This window comes from Saccostrea echinata, unplaced genomic scaffold (genome assembly GCF_033153115.1).
Source record: "Saccostrea echinata isolate AGI-Se365-2 ecotype Australia unplaced genomic scaffold, CSIRO_AGI_Sech_v1 ptg000001l, whole genome shotgun sequence".
In the NCBI taxonomy this organism is placed as follows: Eukaryota; Metazoa; Mollusca; class Bivalvia; order Ostreida; family Ostreidae; genus Saccostrea; species Saccostrea echinata.
In genome coordinates, this window is record NW_026889750.1 from 41,531,481 (window position 1) to 41,548,157 (window position 16,677).

The 16,677-nt window shown below is 33.7% G+C and overlaps 3 protein-coding genes across 8 annotated transcripts in view; 2 read left to right on the top strand and 1 right to left on the bottom strand.

The window, feature by feature from the left end:
* Positions 1-226: 226 nt before the first annotated feature.
* Positions 227-2,796, bottom strand: LOC133191857 (insulin-like growth factor-binding protein-related protein 1). The gene is made up of 4 exons (XM_061327594.1): positions 2,254-2,796; positions 1,873-2,016; positions 1,315-1,488; positions 227-962 (listed from the first exon to the last, which is right to left on the bottom strand). The coding sequence occupies exons 1-4, from the start codon at positions 2,669-2,671 to the stop codon at positions 919-921; spliced, it is 780 nt and encodes a 259-aa protein (XP_061183578.1). The 5' UTR covers positions 2,672-2,796; the 3' UTR covers positions 227-918.
* A 747-nt stretch (positions 2,797-3,543) lies between these two features.
* Positions 3,544-6,570, top strand: LOC133179500 (uncharacterized). The gene is made up of 3 exons (XM_061314256.1): positions 3,544-3,784; positions 5,748-5,944; positions 6,113-6,570. Exons 1-3 carry the CDS (start codon positions 3,755-3,757, stop codon positions 6,405-6,407), a joined length of 522 nt encoding a protein of 173 aa, XP_061170240.1. The 5' UTR covers positions 3,544-3,754; the 3' UTR covers positions 6,408-6,570.
* A 4,977-nt stretch (positions 6,571-11,547) lies between these two features.
* LOC133191927 (dedicator of cytokinesis protein 9-like) overlaps positions 11,548-16,677 on the top strand; it is a 56,409-nt gene continuing 51,279 nt past the window's right edge. For all 6 annotated transcript variants that reach the window (XM_061327694.1, XM_061327711.1, XM_061327720.1 and 3 more), the window contains exon 1: positions 11,548-11,734. In XM_061327694.1, the coding sequence (XP_061183678.1) occupies positions 11,636-11,734 (99 nt within the window). In that variant the 5' untranslated portion in view covers positions 11,548-11,635. The remainder of the gene's footprint in view (positions 11,735-16,677) is intronic.

Here is a 16,677-nt window from a genome sequence, read left to right on the forward strand (position 1 = left end):
AAATACCAAAATGTGGTATTGAATACAGGAACCAGGCTCACTAGACGAGATTTATTTTAACATCATTAGATGTACAGTGTAGATGTTTAGTGAGATACATTGTATAGCAGTCTGCTATGTGTTGAAAATCATTAATCACAACCAGCAGAAGATGAAAAGGAAGATTTTCCTACAAACAGTCTTGCGCAATCTTTCTTTAATTCTCTCCATACATAAAAAAGAAACATGAGTATTTGAAATTTATTTTTTTTAGCATTTTCAAAAATGGAAGACTTGGTTGTTCACTAGATTTTGTGTTAACAACATCATTGATTTTAGATAGAATCCAAAGTCACTTATACCGATTTCCTTTAACTGTCGGATCAGAGGCAAGATTATAAAGACAGAAAAATATAAATTTGTAAGGACATTTGTAAACAATATTATACTTCAGGTATAAGGAAACAAAACAATTTGACAAAAAATGTGAAAAACTTCTTAATACTGATTGTTTTTTTTTTTTCAAAATAAAAGTTCATGGACATTTTGTCATGTGTAGCAAGCAATAAGTCGACATAAAATACGAAAGAAAAAATAGAGTATAGATATATTATAAGTTTATGGTTCATAATAAAAATATAAGCTATGATATTCAATAAAAATAGAGAAAAAATTGAGTATTCAGATTGGCATAAAAATAATTATAATACAGATTGTGATCTAAGGACAAATAAAGATTGCAGATTTACAACATAAAAAAGAACAGAACAATGTGACAAAATACATCATACATACGTGTATTGAGAGACAGAGACTTTCAGTGATCTGCTAGTGGCATTCATTCCAAAATAATTCACAATTAATGAACAAACATTAAAGTTATTAGCTAAAACAGCAGAAAGCTAAAATTATCGCCTTGAAAGACTCTGGTGATTCTACTCAGATCTGGTCTCCATCTTCTTTTCGTTCCACTCTGTTCAATACTGGAAAAAATTTAAGTACAAAATATTGTATATTTCCGAATTCACAAATTGCAACGCTTTAGGACTAAAAGTACCCTAAACCTTCAGTGCTTTTGTTTTAATCTCTGAAGGGAACCCCATATTTCCATATTTTTGGAACAACTTATTTATGACATTCTCATTGATAGTGTGTATTTTCAGTAACAAGTAAGCCTTAGTTAGTCTTTAAAGTCGGTTTATGAATAGATTAATAGGTTAGACACGTCATTTTGTTGCTCGTACATTACACATTTGAGCAGAGTTAGTATAACATTGAAAATTTTGTTGTTTGCCAGCAAAACACGAAGTCCATATATTGGTGAAAATTTCCTACCTTTCTCGTGAATCTTAATCCTCCCAGTCTTTTTGTCTGATCCCAGCTTGTTGTGGGCCACACAAATGTAGTAACCCTCGTGGTGCTTGCTGGCCTGTTCCACCTGAAGCCACCCCGTCACCTGGTACTTTTCGGGACCACCCCGGGATACAGTGGAGACCGACATGTCGTCTCCTACAAGTTTAATGAGACGAATGTTAAATCATTTGCAGACACCTTACCTTCTGGTCAGCCACCACACTGCGGTCCTTTCGACAAGCCACATTGCCCACTTCAAAAAATTTGAATTAATTATGTGTTACTCAAAACCTGTATGCATTCATGTACATCTTCAATTCCTATTTCATAGTAATTAATTACATGATTAATGAATGGACAGTATCATATATAAAACTATGGATACAAAATACAGAGTTACTATGGTTAGCATTTTTTATGAAGATTAACCATATGATGTTTAGCTAATTACAAGGTGACGGGGGGGGGGGGGGGGTGGCGGTAGCTTTGAAATCCCAACTAAACCATCTTTTTCTGAACTCCTTAATATTGACAAGTTACCTGGCAGGTTGCTGATTTCTGCGTCTGTCCTCTGGAACAGCCAGCCAATGTGAGGGATCGGGTATCCTGCAGCTTCACAGATCAGAACCACATTGTCTCCAGTAACGTTGGTTACGCTGTCTGGTCCAGTCAGGATACGAGGAGCTGAAATGTTTAAAAGTATACAACTTTGAACATTTAGATTCTAATGGAGTGTTAGGATATAAGTTCAATATATCTATAGTATTAACAGAAAGATTCTTTTGTATAACATACAGCAGTCATATGTAACAGTTATTCCTTATCCAAGCCTTTTCTTCTATTTGTTAGTCGACCGACTTTAGTCGTGGTTCTGAATTTTAAACATAACAGGGATCTATGTATAGTGCATATAGATATTACCTGATTTGCACGGTCCGGAGCTCTGGACTTTTAGATCACGTCCTTTCTTGGTTTGGGCCTCTCTGAGCTTACAGATGCTGGTGTATGTGACGTCATCGGTACCACAAAGGTTATCCTGATAGTCACAGACACACACTCCCAAATCTTTGTTGCTTTCCATCTGAACACAGGTAAGGTAGTCGCCACATTTTGGGTACTTGTCCCCCTGTCCCGGCAAATCACAGACCTCCCCCTCAGCCTGGGCGCACACCTGACAACATTTACACCTATCACGGGTGATTCCTGCCTTACAAACCATGTCTTCCTGGCTAGGACAGGCACTGCGATCGCAGACCCCGCAGTCAGCAGGGATATCAATTTGTCCCATTGAAAGACAAAGGAACCCCAAGAAACACGAAAGAAACACCACTCCGTTCATCCTGAATTAGTAGATATCGTCCCCCGATCTTTAATTCCAATGGACGAAACACTAAGGAGAACCTCCTAAATGTTTCTTAGTATTCAGAAATCCGTCGGAAAACAGTTGATGAACAAAATGGCGGATTTTTGGAAGTGGGGAGTCTTCGACTGCACTGTGTTTATGCCAAAGATAAAATATTGGGGGCTCCCTAGGGATAATATATTCTCTGTGCAGCTTTTATCTGTTCGATCGCAGTGATTATCACACAGCCATAAAGCTACCATGAATCACAGCGCCTTATCTTAATTCCTCTAGTCCGAGGCGATGATAGTAAACGATAAGTAAAGCAACTGTACCCTCGACGTGCCTCATCGCAATCTGGTGAGAACAGCAAGATGTTTTACTCATAACTACGGCATCGGTGGAATTTCCCATTCTGAAATGAGGGGAGTACAATACACCATTCAATGTTATAAGGACCATACCACTTATTTACAGGAAATTAAGTAGATGACCAAGTGCATATCAAACCTAAGTTATGACGAATATTACAATTATTAAAAGCAGTAAAATTGGAAAGAATGAATTTAAACAGAAAAAATGAAATAAAAAAACACTTATCACAATAAATGCTAATAACTCATTTTGAAGGTGTTTTGCCCCCCCCCCCCCCCCCGTGCGCCACCACCACACTTTTAAAAAAATAATGTCATACAATAAGTGTCCTATTTGTTCATATATTAATAACCAAGCGATTTTATGCATACAAGAGGCATTTGCGTTTGTAGAAAATGGTTGAATTTCAGTAGAATTGTTGGAACTAGAAAATCCCCTTACCCAAGGCCTGGAATTAAGAAATACACTGTACATAAACAAATCTTTCAAAAAAGTTTTGATAAATGCTATTTATTATCTACCATTTCAATAAGTTCCGTGCAGAAAATTGTTGAACTGGGTCCAAAAACTTGACACTTTAAACAATTCTTTATCTTTTCCATTGAACCAACTTTCTCGACGATTGATTTACACATTATCTAACAAAACCTTTGTAATTGCTGTCGATCGTTTTCGCAATCAATTTAAAAATTTGTAGATAGGAGCATGCTGGTTAAAACCATGGCCAAATATGAAGTAAGTTTTAAATGTTCTCAAGGGTCTTTAGTTTATAATTTAGAAACCTAGTCTACAGGGTTCTAAGTTTTCTATTTAGTGAATTGTTGTGCTAAATTACGCTATTGTACATGTACGATATCCCTGTTGGATATTTTCCCTTTACTTTTATTGTATTTGAAGGCTTTGTTTTTATGTGAATTCAAATATTGTACTGTATAAAAACAAAGATCGTAATGGGGATTATAAATGCAAGTTGTCTTAGGTGTAAGTAGGTTCGCAGTTGTCTCCCGATTCCACCGTTTTTTTAATCTTATAATCAACTATTAAGTTTTGTATTATTATTACTAAAGTTTAATAACGATTTAATGTATATATAACGATGATATGTTAATAAATCTGAAAGTTGAAGGTGTTAAAAGCACCCAGATGCATTCCGTATGTAACGTGAGAAGAAGGAATGGTTTCTGTTTCATATCAATTGTACAGGCAAATGGTACCAGGGGCTGCCCCCCCCTTCTTTTTTTCCAAGCATAACCTTTTACTATTGAAAATGTTCAATGAAATGCTGGTTGCCCCCACCCCCCTTTTCCCATTTTTTGCTGTAGCATAGTTATATCATGGTAATTTGGTAACGTATCAATAAAATTAAGTTGTGAAAGGAAGTTGGAACCCCCCCCCCCCCCTTCACGAAATAGGATTTTCGATTTTGGACAACTTTTTGCTTGTCACGTTTTACGTTTTTCAGGTAAGCTATCAATTTTTTCTCTGGTTGCCCCCCCCCCCTTTCAAAAACGATACTACGTGCCTGTTGTATGATTGGGAATGAAAATCTCTATATGAAATATGAGGTACAGTTATTGATGTTAAGAGGGACCGACCCTTCTTAAAAGAAAGATAGCTTTCCAAGTAAAAAATCAAAATTAAAGTTTAATGAGTTATTGTTAAGACACACGTCAAACATTATCAAGAAAGTTTAGAAAATTTGCATTTGAGCAGGTTTATATACCTTTTCACTCTCTTTCACAAATGTGCACCGAAACAATTGCTGGATTTTAACAGGGTATTGGAGTCTCCCCATTTTTTTTTTCTAAAATAAACTCAAATGTTCAATTGGTGTCATATTTTTCATTTTATTAGCACAAAAATATGGAGATGTTAGGGGCTTCGCCCCCTGTATTCTTAGAATAAAATTAAAACAAAATCAATTAAATGAATGAAATGAATCAGACAAATTTTTGATATAGGGGGCGTTGAAGCCCCAACAAAAAATCCTGGACCCGCCACTGGAAAGAACTGAAAATACGGATGCATATAAGTACATATATTCCTTTCTAAGATATGTAGAATTACTTTTTTGTCAATTCAACACATAATGGTACATTACAATCATGACGATGTTATGTGTGTCAAAGGGATAGGATACTAGTAAAAGCCCTATCAAAAAATTATCAGCCCAACCCACCCAACTCGACAAGCGCCATGCGTTTTTTTTTTGTACAACCCTCTTCTTTCAGATGTTTATTACATGCATTCCTTTTCTTCAATTTTACTTTATTGTATTTTTTCTGAAATATATTACAATTTTAAAGGGAAAAAAACCCATACAAATGTATAAATACATGTATGAACATGTTGTAGCATAACATATTTGTATTGTCTTGGGATCAATGACAATAATTTGGACACTTGACACTGGTATTGTCTATGATTATTAACGCTGAATACAATATTATATAACTGTTTATGTAACTGTTTATATACATATTTATATATATAAAAAAACAATGTATATTGTGAATTATGTTTAAATTGTGCATTTATATATGTGGAAATGCCTCTCGGGGCCCTTGATTGGTAAATAAAATAGCTTATATCTTGTATTTTGTACAGTGTATTATAGTATATATGTAATCAATTTGTTGTTCAACCTTTTTAAGACTGGGAAGCAACGTACATCCGTTTTCATACTCTCTTTGATCAGCTTGCAGGTGGCTTGATTGTAACAGAACGTGTTTCTCCCAATATCCGGATGTACTATGTCGCCAAGCACCATGTTGGGAGTCTGCTTTGGTCCTCTGACAGCGATTTTCACAAAGGAAACAAAAAGGACAAATCTGCCATGTTTGTATATGATGTTATAAGGGAAGCTGATCTGGCAGCGCCATGTCAGAAACCTTGGTAGGTATATACAAATAAATGAAATAAAACTAATGCATCATTTCACAATTTCCCCTCCCTTTCTCCAATATCTTTGATTAAAAGTAAAAATGATTCTAAATTAGTTATTAACTAATAAAACGGAATTTCCTTTTCAAAATTTGGGTACATTGTGATGATATGTTTTAGGTTTAGTGGATACTCCCCGGCGCATTCATCGGAGTGGGGAGACAGGAAGTCCCAAATCATTCATGCGTGTCGGAACTTCCACACCGTATCCATTCCAATGCGAGGCGATATTGTGGCGTTCCCCAACAATAATGGCCAAACACACTGTGGCATTGTATCTACGGGCGGGTGTTTCATAGGAACTTCAGACAAAAGAATTGTGGAGACTAAAATACCTTCCTTTACAAAGAGGGTGTTCTGGCGGTATATCGGCAACGTACCCAGTACCAGCAGATTATTTGAAAAATTCAAATGAGATGGTGGATGTAGTCTTGTCTCCATTGTAACTGTGTGTGAACTACTTCAACCTCTTCATTTCATCCAATAGAGCGTTATGTTATAAGAGAGGAAAACTTTTGAGATGTTTGTGGTATTGTTGGTATATTGTGGAAATATAAATAACTAAAATCTGCTGTAGGAGAACTGAGATAGCTACTTGTATTTGTGAAATTGCATGAATCATTATATTTGAGAAACTACATGTATGTCATTTGTATTTTGCGTGGAAAGTCAAGATACTGTGGAAGCAGCACCGAATTTATAATGCATAAATCCCAAATTGTGTAGGAGTATTTTGACCAAAATCTTACTTGTATTGTTGAAATATCATCAAACAATGGCCCATATGTCTACTAGATTGTATCCTTACAGTCCCAATTTGATGACTGGTAATAATTAGCTCAATCGGAACATCACTCGGCCTTTTTCCATGTTTCCGTCAAGTTCCGGAAAAAAACGACGGAAAAGGCCGAGTGAGGTCCAGATTGTACTAAATATCTGTACTAAACTGGGTTATCATACTTCTGTTATAAAAATGGATCCTTTAAAAAAATGAAGACTTTTTTAGTTTGAATATTCACATATAGCAAAGCTATTCCTGGGAATAAAATATTCTATCAACTCACTAAAAATATACTTATAGAATAGAATAGAAAAGGATTTATTACCAAATCAGGGCCCAATGGGCATAAACATATAACATGTATAATTACAGATAAGATAACGGACAGAATACAACATATAATGAAGAGCAATTCTTCCATTTAGTACATTGGTGGTGTTTTTAGTTTCATATGTAGACATAGGTTGTTTTGATTTAAGATATATCTGTACCTTCAATTGATACAACTTAATGTGCAATCATGTGCATTATTACCATTAATATTATACATATAACTGAACACATTAAAAAAAAGATACATCAACAAGAGGCAGCAAGAGTCGGTGCTAAAGGATATACAGAAATCCACTTCTGCCTCATGTAGAATAAACAGATACATAATCTATGGAAAAGAGTATTAAAAAACAAAAACAAAAACAAAAACAAAAAAACAAAAACAAAAACAAAAAAAACACACAATAATAATAACAATAGCAATAACAATGATAATAATAATTTAAAAAATTGTATGTTGAATGCCATGTGTAAATTATATTAAACTGCAATAAACAGCAAGAGTCAGTGCTGAAGGATAGTATTATTATTATTTTAATTAATCCACTTCTGCTCAATGCGGAGTATACAACACACGCATATTAACAACATAACATACTATAGTATAAGTAGTGAATTAAAGTACATGGAAATGAAAGTCGAGATCAACATGTGACTTTGAATTTGTCTAACTACATATGACTTATAAATTCACACAAATTGCACAGCACATCAACATCTTCACAGTTCATTAACCATAAAAATTGGTTACTTTTAGACATACTATTAAAAAGATGAGATCTCAGAGATATTGTGGAGAGTAAATTAATTCTTGATAGACTATGGCATTGACATTATATGGACATATATTTAATAATCTTGAATTAAATGTTCACGTTCAGCAACGCTACACTTTAAAAAATGTGCTTAGGAAATAAACACTTCTATTACGTGTTTAGATCTAAACGTGTTTGATATTGTGTTTAACAACAAAACACTTATGTCTAAATGTATTTAAAATCTATATGCGTTTAGATATTGAACATGTTTTTTGTTTTAAATTCGGTCAAGTGCAGAGTTATCTTCCCGGAAATGATACATATTTGAACGTTAATAAGCGCGGTTGTCGAAACAAAGAAAATCACAACAAAACAGTAAACGATGTTTTCAAGAAAGCTGATGAGAACTTGAGTGCCAACCACCGCAGAAATAGTGAAAAACATGTGAAAGGCTCATTGTTATTGCTGTAGGGTATGTATACTTTTGTTTTAATATTAAATAAACATGATGAGCAAAGTAAATAACATTGCACTTTATATCAAGGATGTCTTTCGGTGTTATGTCATGTATTCATAAATGAGAGTAAATATTGAATCTATATAGTTGCAATAATATTTATTTAAACATTTTTATAATATGCTTAGTAATTAATGTAAAACTTTAGCATGTTCAGTGAGGAACACATACTTTTACTTAAATGCAACGTACGTCCTTTCTTACAGGTTAACTTAATTGGATAGCCGACAGAAAGAACAAAATTCATTTCTGATAATGGATGTGAGTTATACTGCCGTAGAAAATACCTTCAAGATTATCCAGATACTCTGCTGCTTTGTTTACATCACGACGGATTTGAAATAGTGATCCGTATTGCATCACACTGCAAGAAGCACACTATAGCTGGAGTCTTTTACATGTATATTTACTTTGTATTGTGCTACTGGTACAAAATGCAGACAATTCAACACAATTCAACAACTTGGATGTTACTAACTCTTTAGATGCCAGTTATTTTTATATGTCAAAACTTCTAAAAGACTTTGTAAAAAACAATTGAAACCATTCACAAGTAAAAGGAATTCCACCGAACAATGATTCCGTGACTGCGTGAGAACACTTTACTGTGTGTTAGGCCTTTTTTTTTTCATTTTAATATGATGTTTAGAAGTAAATAAAACTTAAAACGGACACACCTGTATATTTTTGGTTTTCTTGCAGATCCTTGTTTAAAACATTGAAGTGTTTAGCTTCTAAACGCGAATCTAAGTGTTTAGAATTGTGTTTAAACTCTAAACATGTATGTATTTAGGTTTAAAACACTTTCCATTACGCGTATTGAAATTCAACATGTTTGAAATTTAAACGCATTAAAAAAAGTGTGACAAGAATGTGTTTAGAAATGTGTCTATCATCTAAACACATTTTTTACAGTGTACATATGGGTATGAAATGTCCTATCCATCCTTCAGGAAAAATGTATTCACATGTACATCAGTAAATAAAACGCTTATCCATGAAGATCTTAAAGGTGCTTGGACACAGATTTGAAGTTAATATTTTCTCAGATTTTCTGTATAATATCATGACTTATATGTTGCTATAGCATTTCATACTAAAATATAATAAAAATCTTATTTCATGTCGAAGTTATTGAAACTTCAAATTTCTGGACGCGTTTGATTGACACATCCTTGCATTTTCACAATTTTTAATTTTATTCTTAATACTGAAGAAAAGTAGCAGTTTTGTTGTGTATTAATGAAAAGTATTAAAACTATAATCCAGAAAATTCAGAGTAGAAATGTTCGAAAGCAAAACCCACTCACAGTATTGTCAGTCCGTGCCTAGTGGTGTGTGCAGACTTTAACAATTGAACACACCCGGTGAATCGTAAACATTAACAATAACAGAGCTCGTGCCCTGTTTACAGAAACAGTTTACATTTCACGGGTGTATTCAATTTGTTAAACTCTGTACACAACACTGAGCACGGGCTGACGATATTAGTGAGGGGGTTTGTTTTCGCACATTTCTACTCTGAATTTTCTGGATTATAGATGTAATGTTTTTCATTAATACAAAACAAAATCGCTTTTTTTCTTAAATATTAAGGATAAAGATAAAATTTGTGAAAGTGCAAGGATGTGTTAATCAAACGCGTCCAGGAATTCGTAGTTCCAATAATTTCCAGATAAAATAAGTTTTTAGCTATATTTTCGTGTGAAATGCTATTGCAATATATAAGTCGTGATATTATACAGAAATTTTGAGAAAATATTAGCTTCAAATCTGTGTCTAAGCACCTTTAAACCTTTGACAGGAGTTATTCCAGGACAAATCCTCTGGGGGTAGTTTCTGTCGCGGTTTTAATAAAAGAACTATCCCACTCACAGCCACTTTCGAAAGAGCTAAACAACTAGACAATGTAAGATACCTTAGGTATAATTGGTATATCCTATTTTATTTGAAAGGGGGGGGGGGTAAGTGCACAGTTGAATATGTGCAGCTAAGCGATTGCAAGGTCCAACCCGAAAAAAAATGATTCAATACAGGTATACTAGTAATCTAAATTACATGTATCAAGAAAAATAGTTAAAAGGGAAATTATGTCCCGACATTCCCTAGGGTAGGATTGAGAGCACACTCCGGTCCTCTCCCTGTCTAGATGTTTTTGTTCATATTTGGTAGGTTAAACGTGGACAGACTGGGAATGTGCCTCGTTGAGTCAAAAGATTCTATACATCACTACCTGGTCCTGCATGGGCTCTGTTACGATTTGACTTCAAAATTAGGACAAGAGGGACCCTCCCCTACACCATTTAGAACATTATGGGACGGAGAATAATATATTTCAGCGAAATACATCTATACATATGATCCCCCGGATAGATTGGGATGGGATTCTCTTTAAGTCCCCCACCCCTATCCTGTCCAATGGCTGTTTGACTCTTGTCCACATCCCTCAGTAGGTGGGGAACCTGGTAGGAACAGGAGGTATATTATAACCTTACAGCCTCCAAGGAGGGAAATGATAGCTCAATGCATCCTCTACCAGGATGTTGTTGCGTCTTGTCTATAAAAAAACAGGCCATAAGAACCAACGAAGAATTTTAGGCGACTTGACAGCTGTGCACTTACTCCCCCCCCCCCCCCGAAAAAAGAAGAAGAAAAGGGGTATGAGACACATCCTGTCGAAAAGTTAAGGTATACCAGTTCCTGTTTAATTGAATATGTATATATTTGTCGTCTATATAAAATGATTGTGTTGACTAATCATTTTTACCATGAAAATGTTCCTTTTTTCTGGGTCGCTGTAACTTCATATTAAAATACGTGAATCACAAGCACTGAACAAATTTTGATTTGATTAAAATTTGTGTCTTTATTCCAGTCTGATATTAAAAGTCATATGCATGTCTTTATTTCAATCTCAGGCCATCTGAGAGTTCCATTGTGTAGAGAACACTGATTCCTTCCTTGCCTTCTTATCATCAATACTAAGTTTAAAAAAAAGGTGATTGTATCGATTCTCCCTCTCCAATCGATGACATTTTATGCTCACGATATCTCGTAAAGATGCCTTTTTTTAAGAAGACAAACTGTCGTAGTGTCTCGCTTATCTCATATAATCCGGATTAGCGATAAGGATTGTTCAGATATTATAGTCTAATCTCTAATTGAGTTACTTCCCTTAGGTCATAAAATGTCATGGCGGAGAGAGTCGACTTCCGTGACGAGATGAAAATAAACCACAGAAAGTGACAGAGAGTATGACTGAGAGAAAATTTAGGCAGGTCCTCCAACGGCAGGGCGAGGCTGCAAAGATCCGACAGTCGGTGGCCTTGCAGATGAGAGAGAACATCATTTTGGTAAAGTTGTTTAATTTTGCAGACGATATCTTGAATGGATCATAGCCTATCCCCCTTTTTATAATTAATTAATTGTAAAGACGCACTAAATTTTGGATGTTTTTTGGAGAATATCATTGATTTTGTTAACTATAGATTTAATTATTTATATCTGTGTTAAAACACTTATGTAATGGATGTATGTTATCAGTTCATAATAATCCATAACAGACATGTACAGTCAACTCTATGTTCTGGGAAGGTGAACCATGACTACAGAAAGACTTGATACAAGTTGATCAAACCAGTTGACGTCTTCATTAATTTATCAATAAAATGGCAATCTTCATTTATATGAGAATAAGACTCTTTTTAAAAGTTAGAGTTAAGTGAACATGGTGTCAATGTAACAAATATAGTTTGGCTCTACTGCAATTCATTATGATTGATTCACTTGAAAACAAATTGTGAGAGTGTCATTAATTATGTAGAATGCATTTGACCACTTCAGTCAAAGATGTTTAAACATTTCTGTTGATGAAAACTGTGTAAGCCACATGGTTTATATTTTTAGTATTCAGTTAGAAGGCCCATGGATTAGTAAAAACATATGTGCATCTGTTTTATCGAACAGAATTTTCTAAATATCTGCCATGTTAATGCTAGGTTAATGTATTTAGAATATGAATCATAATGAAAACAGAGATGGCTTTTCCTGTGAAATAAAATATAAGCAATGTTAAAATTCAAAATGGATTCAAGAGTTAAATGATTGATATATGGAAATTGCATTTGATTAGCACTTCGTCAAATTACAATTGTAAAGAAGTAACTTGTTTTTGAAGTAACTGTCATGATTAATTTTATTTGTTTGTTTTTTTTTTTTAAATAAAGGAATACTCTGCATAACATGGATTATACATGTGTATCATACAGTAGGTAGATGGTGATTGAATTATCTCCCTTTGTACATGTAAATGTGATTGACAGACAGTTGTCTGTATTAATGTAACATGTCTGTAGGGGTTATGTTCGTTCTCAGTGATCTAGTTTTGGTGGTCTGTTTTATAGCATTTTAATGGGCAGCTTCGCACTCTTTGTATGTTCCAACACTAATGGGTACATATCAGACTGGACCATCTCTAACCAATAGCGGTCAATAAGTGTACAGTACACACCTCACGTGAAGGAAAGAAAAGTAAAGCCTGATCTACTGTATTCAGAGATGCACCACTCAGTTTTGAATGCTTACTCTTGTCAGGTTTTGTCTGTTACAATTGAGTGAAAAGTTTAATTTTCACAGGGTTATAAAATGTCAGGAAAACATTGATAACATTTCCTTTAGCACTGTATCTTTTGGTGAAACCAAATAAAAGATCAAGGAAATTACAAGAATTATCAATTGGTTTTATCACTTTAGGAATTTTTTTTGTCAATCCAGAAAACATCAAACTTAATCCTGATAGGCTAATATTTCAACTTGTTACAAGCTTTCTAACTTAGGGTGTTTGTTATTGAACAAAGCTCAGGACAATGAGGTAGATGTGCTACCCTATATCTGTGTCTCAATTTTGTAATATCAGGACTTGCTTGCCCTTGAAATATTACTTGTTGAAAAATATTTTATGTAAGGATATTTTTGAAGAAAAAGAAACTACTGTTTTGCATCAGCTTCTTTATTTAAGTGAAGCTTTTGTATTTGGTAAGTGACATAATGTGTCAAGATGAAGCACTTAAGTGAAAAGAGTGTATTCTATTCAAATAATGCTTTGTTGAAGTTTAAATAAGGTGGAATTCTTGTGTTGTGAGGAAGGTGTAGGATTTCTAGACAGTGGTATTTACAAAGAGGAAGTTGTTGTAGAAAACATAAACCAGAACTCTGAACACACACAATTCCTTGCTGTACTCTGAGACAAAACAAGATATAATCAGAACAGAGCATATGTTGTACTCCGGAAAGTCAGTTATACCTCTAAGCTCTATTGTTTTTTAAAACAGTTTTTACGTATACACAAATACTTAAAATTGTCCACTTTTATGTGTCTTCCATGTAGTTTTGTTCTTATAATATTATACAATTATTTAATCTGACAGCAGTTATAGCCTGTCTTACTGGCATTGAGGATAACAACTGCATGTAAAAACAATTACATGTACTGGAGATAAGATATTGCTCAAGCTAGTCTTATTTTGCTTGTATGATAACCCCTCTTACTCTGGAAGATTTTTGCCGACTTACCTATATAAAGTATACTCAGACTAGTATCACATTGCTCCTTGCCCATAAATCAATCAGCATGTATATTTGTATTCAATTTATATTTCCTTGTTCTTGCATTTCAAAAAAATTACAAATATTCACTTTTTTAAAAGTTACTGTGAAAATGTTTGTCTAATTTGATAAAGCCCTGAGGTATACATTTCATTATCCTGTATAAAACACACCTTCACATCAGTGAAGGGTTTGGTTTCTTAAATTTATATTACCAGTAAGAAAGATATGTTTCACATTTCTTTTGAAGAGAGAAAATGTGGAATGTCATATAGATTACTATTGGGAGGATTGTCACATTTATTCGTGGTGTTGGCGTGCAGAAGGGCCGACTGACATTTTACGGCTCAGATTATGGCCTGGTCTCGCAAAGTCCTACTCTAGCCAAGGGACTTCAGCTTTTGTAGTTAATTAATCAACAGTCCATTGGACTTATTGTGTGATTTCATAATGTGTTTTCTGCTGGAATGTAAATGAACTGTGATGGAATTGCTCAGTGGTTGTTTTTTGTGATGCATGATTGTTGTGTGTTGGAGAGCTGGAATGTGTAACTGAAATGGAACCTTGGTTTGTGTAGCAAGACATGAATAAGAAAAAGAAATTTATTTTACCTCTGCCACAGGTATTGTCAGCTGTTCAATCATGTTACGTGCAAATAAATACTGAGAATTGTATAGGAATTTAAAGGATAAATACATTCACTTCCATGAAGTAATTTTATTACATGCAACTACATATATATATATTAAATTATAAAGATATTAGAATATAACTTCAGAAATAATATTTTTTCATAATATACATAAAACATAGCATTCTATTACTTTTAAGAGTACAAGGGCATAATTTGTAGACTACATTCTCAGTACCTTAACATGATTTATGCAGTATTTTCTGTAAATGTAGAATGATTGCACAATTTTAACACCAATTTTGCAGAGATCAATATCCATTGAGGTCAACAACAATTATGACTTTTCCAGTCCAGAAAAAGGCATAAATGTTATGGTATAGTATTATTTCTAGACTTAAGATATGGCCTTGAACAAGTAGTGACCACAAATTCTATGTGTATGTTAAATCTGTATTTAACAAGACTGAAGAGAAATTTTTTATGGATATTGGCTATAAGGCCAATACTGTCAATACTTCACAAAAGTGGTGATTTTTTGTGTGTTATTTGATGCAGTGTGACGTTTTGGTAATCACACCACTATCTTGACCACAGAAGAACATGAGGTCTTCTAAAGCTATTACCATTAGTTTTCGGTTCATTTACTCTGTTTCTGGCTTTCTTTATGAAATAAGAAGTCAACCTTCCACAAAATATTTTTTGTGTATTTTTAATGTCTTTAAACCTTTTAATAGATGTATGCCCATTAGCAGAATTTCCCAAAGTCAGTTTAGGAGTTTCCTTCCTTTAAAAGGCTTTTAAAATGGAAATATTTTTATTCTGTCATGTTCTCTGCATATTATAGGGTGAAACCCTGGTCACAAAATCAGTACTGTCTACATCACATCTAGCAATAAGGAACTGATAATACATGTAGAAACTATAACTTTTTGAATAAAGAACCCGGTTGTCAGGGAACAATAATAAAGGACACATTAATCTAAGACTCCTAAGACAACTTTCAGGATTTTAAGTGCTAAAAGTGCAAAAGAGTTACTGAGGATATCTGTAGATAATACTCACCAAAAACTTTCCAAAAAGAAATTTTTTGATCACCTGACATGAACAAGATAAAGAAGGTGGTATATTTTGAAAAAAGCAACTTTCTTAAAATATCTCAAGATTCTGAGGTGTACTTATTTTTATGTAACTATTGAGATGAGCATAAAAGTAAAACATTTTATTTTTATGATTGTATATTGCTTAATATGTGTCATGTTTAATATGTTACGCTAACTTGTGCAACCACAGCATACTTATATATCCCTGTCTATCTCTTCTCTCTTAATTCATCATTTTACATCATGCTTGTCAAGGCAGAATGACAAAGTAAGAGTTGCTTATGCAGTTCTGAAAGGCTCGCTTTAGTCCCTCTAACTCACCTCCACCCAGGCTCCGATTAAGTATAGACTATTAATCATTATAATGTTTTTTGTGGATTTTTTTAAAAAAAAATATTTTCTTAATTTAGGTAAAATAATGGATTGAGTTAAAAATTTATCTGATTGGGGTGTAACAATTATATACATCGATTGGGTTGATGTGATATATTGAAACAAAAAATGAAATAGCGATTTTATTCACGTTGATACTTCTGGAATATGTAATAAGCATGTTTTGGTCCAAAAATTAGAGTATTCGCATTAACAAAATGTCAGAATACATTAAAAATTCTGAAGAAATGTTGGATTGTTTTCTAGCAATTAAAAATTAATGGATAAAAAATAAGTGCAAAAGACTGTTAGAATAAGAGTTTTGGAATGGAAAAGCTGAAATCTGATTTTTTTCTTCCTGAAAATCAATAAACAAAATTGAGAAACAAGCAAATGAAAAAACTTCATGTATCATCATATATTGCAATGTTTTTCTGAAATATTTTGAGACTTTTTTCTCTTACAATACCCTAGTATAAGATATTTCTCTTTTCATATCCAGTCACAGATATTTTGCACCAAATTCTTAGAAAAAGTTATAGTTGTTTCAGATGATGCATTTACTAATTAATTATTCACTGATCTT

Bases quoted from the DNA above. Each gene is read 5' to 3' on its own strand.
- LOC133191857 (XM_061327594.1), bottom strand. From the start codon at position 2,671: ATGAACGGAGTGGTGTTTCTTTCGTGTTTCTTGGGGTTCCTTTGTCTT. The intron at 1,489-1,872 runs GTAACTTGTCAA...TTAAACTTGTAG, and splicing joins AGAAATCAGCAACCTGCCAG to GAGACGACATGTCGGTCTCC. The intron at 963-1,314 runs GTAGGAAATTTT...AATTTTTTCCAG, and splicing joins GATTAAGATTCACGAGAAAG to TATTGAACAGAGTGGAACGA.
- LOC133179500 (XM_061314256.1), top strand. From the start codon at position 3,755: ATGCTGGTTAAAACCATGGCCAAATATGAA. The intron at 3,785-5,747 runs GTAAGTTTTAAA...CTCTTTGATCAG, and splicing joins AAACCATGGCCAAATATGAA to CTTGCAGGTGGCTTGATTGT. The intron at 5,945-6,112 runs GTAGGTATATAC...GATATGTTTTAG, and splicing joins GCGCCATGTCAGAAACCTTG to GTTTAGTGGATACTCCCCGG.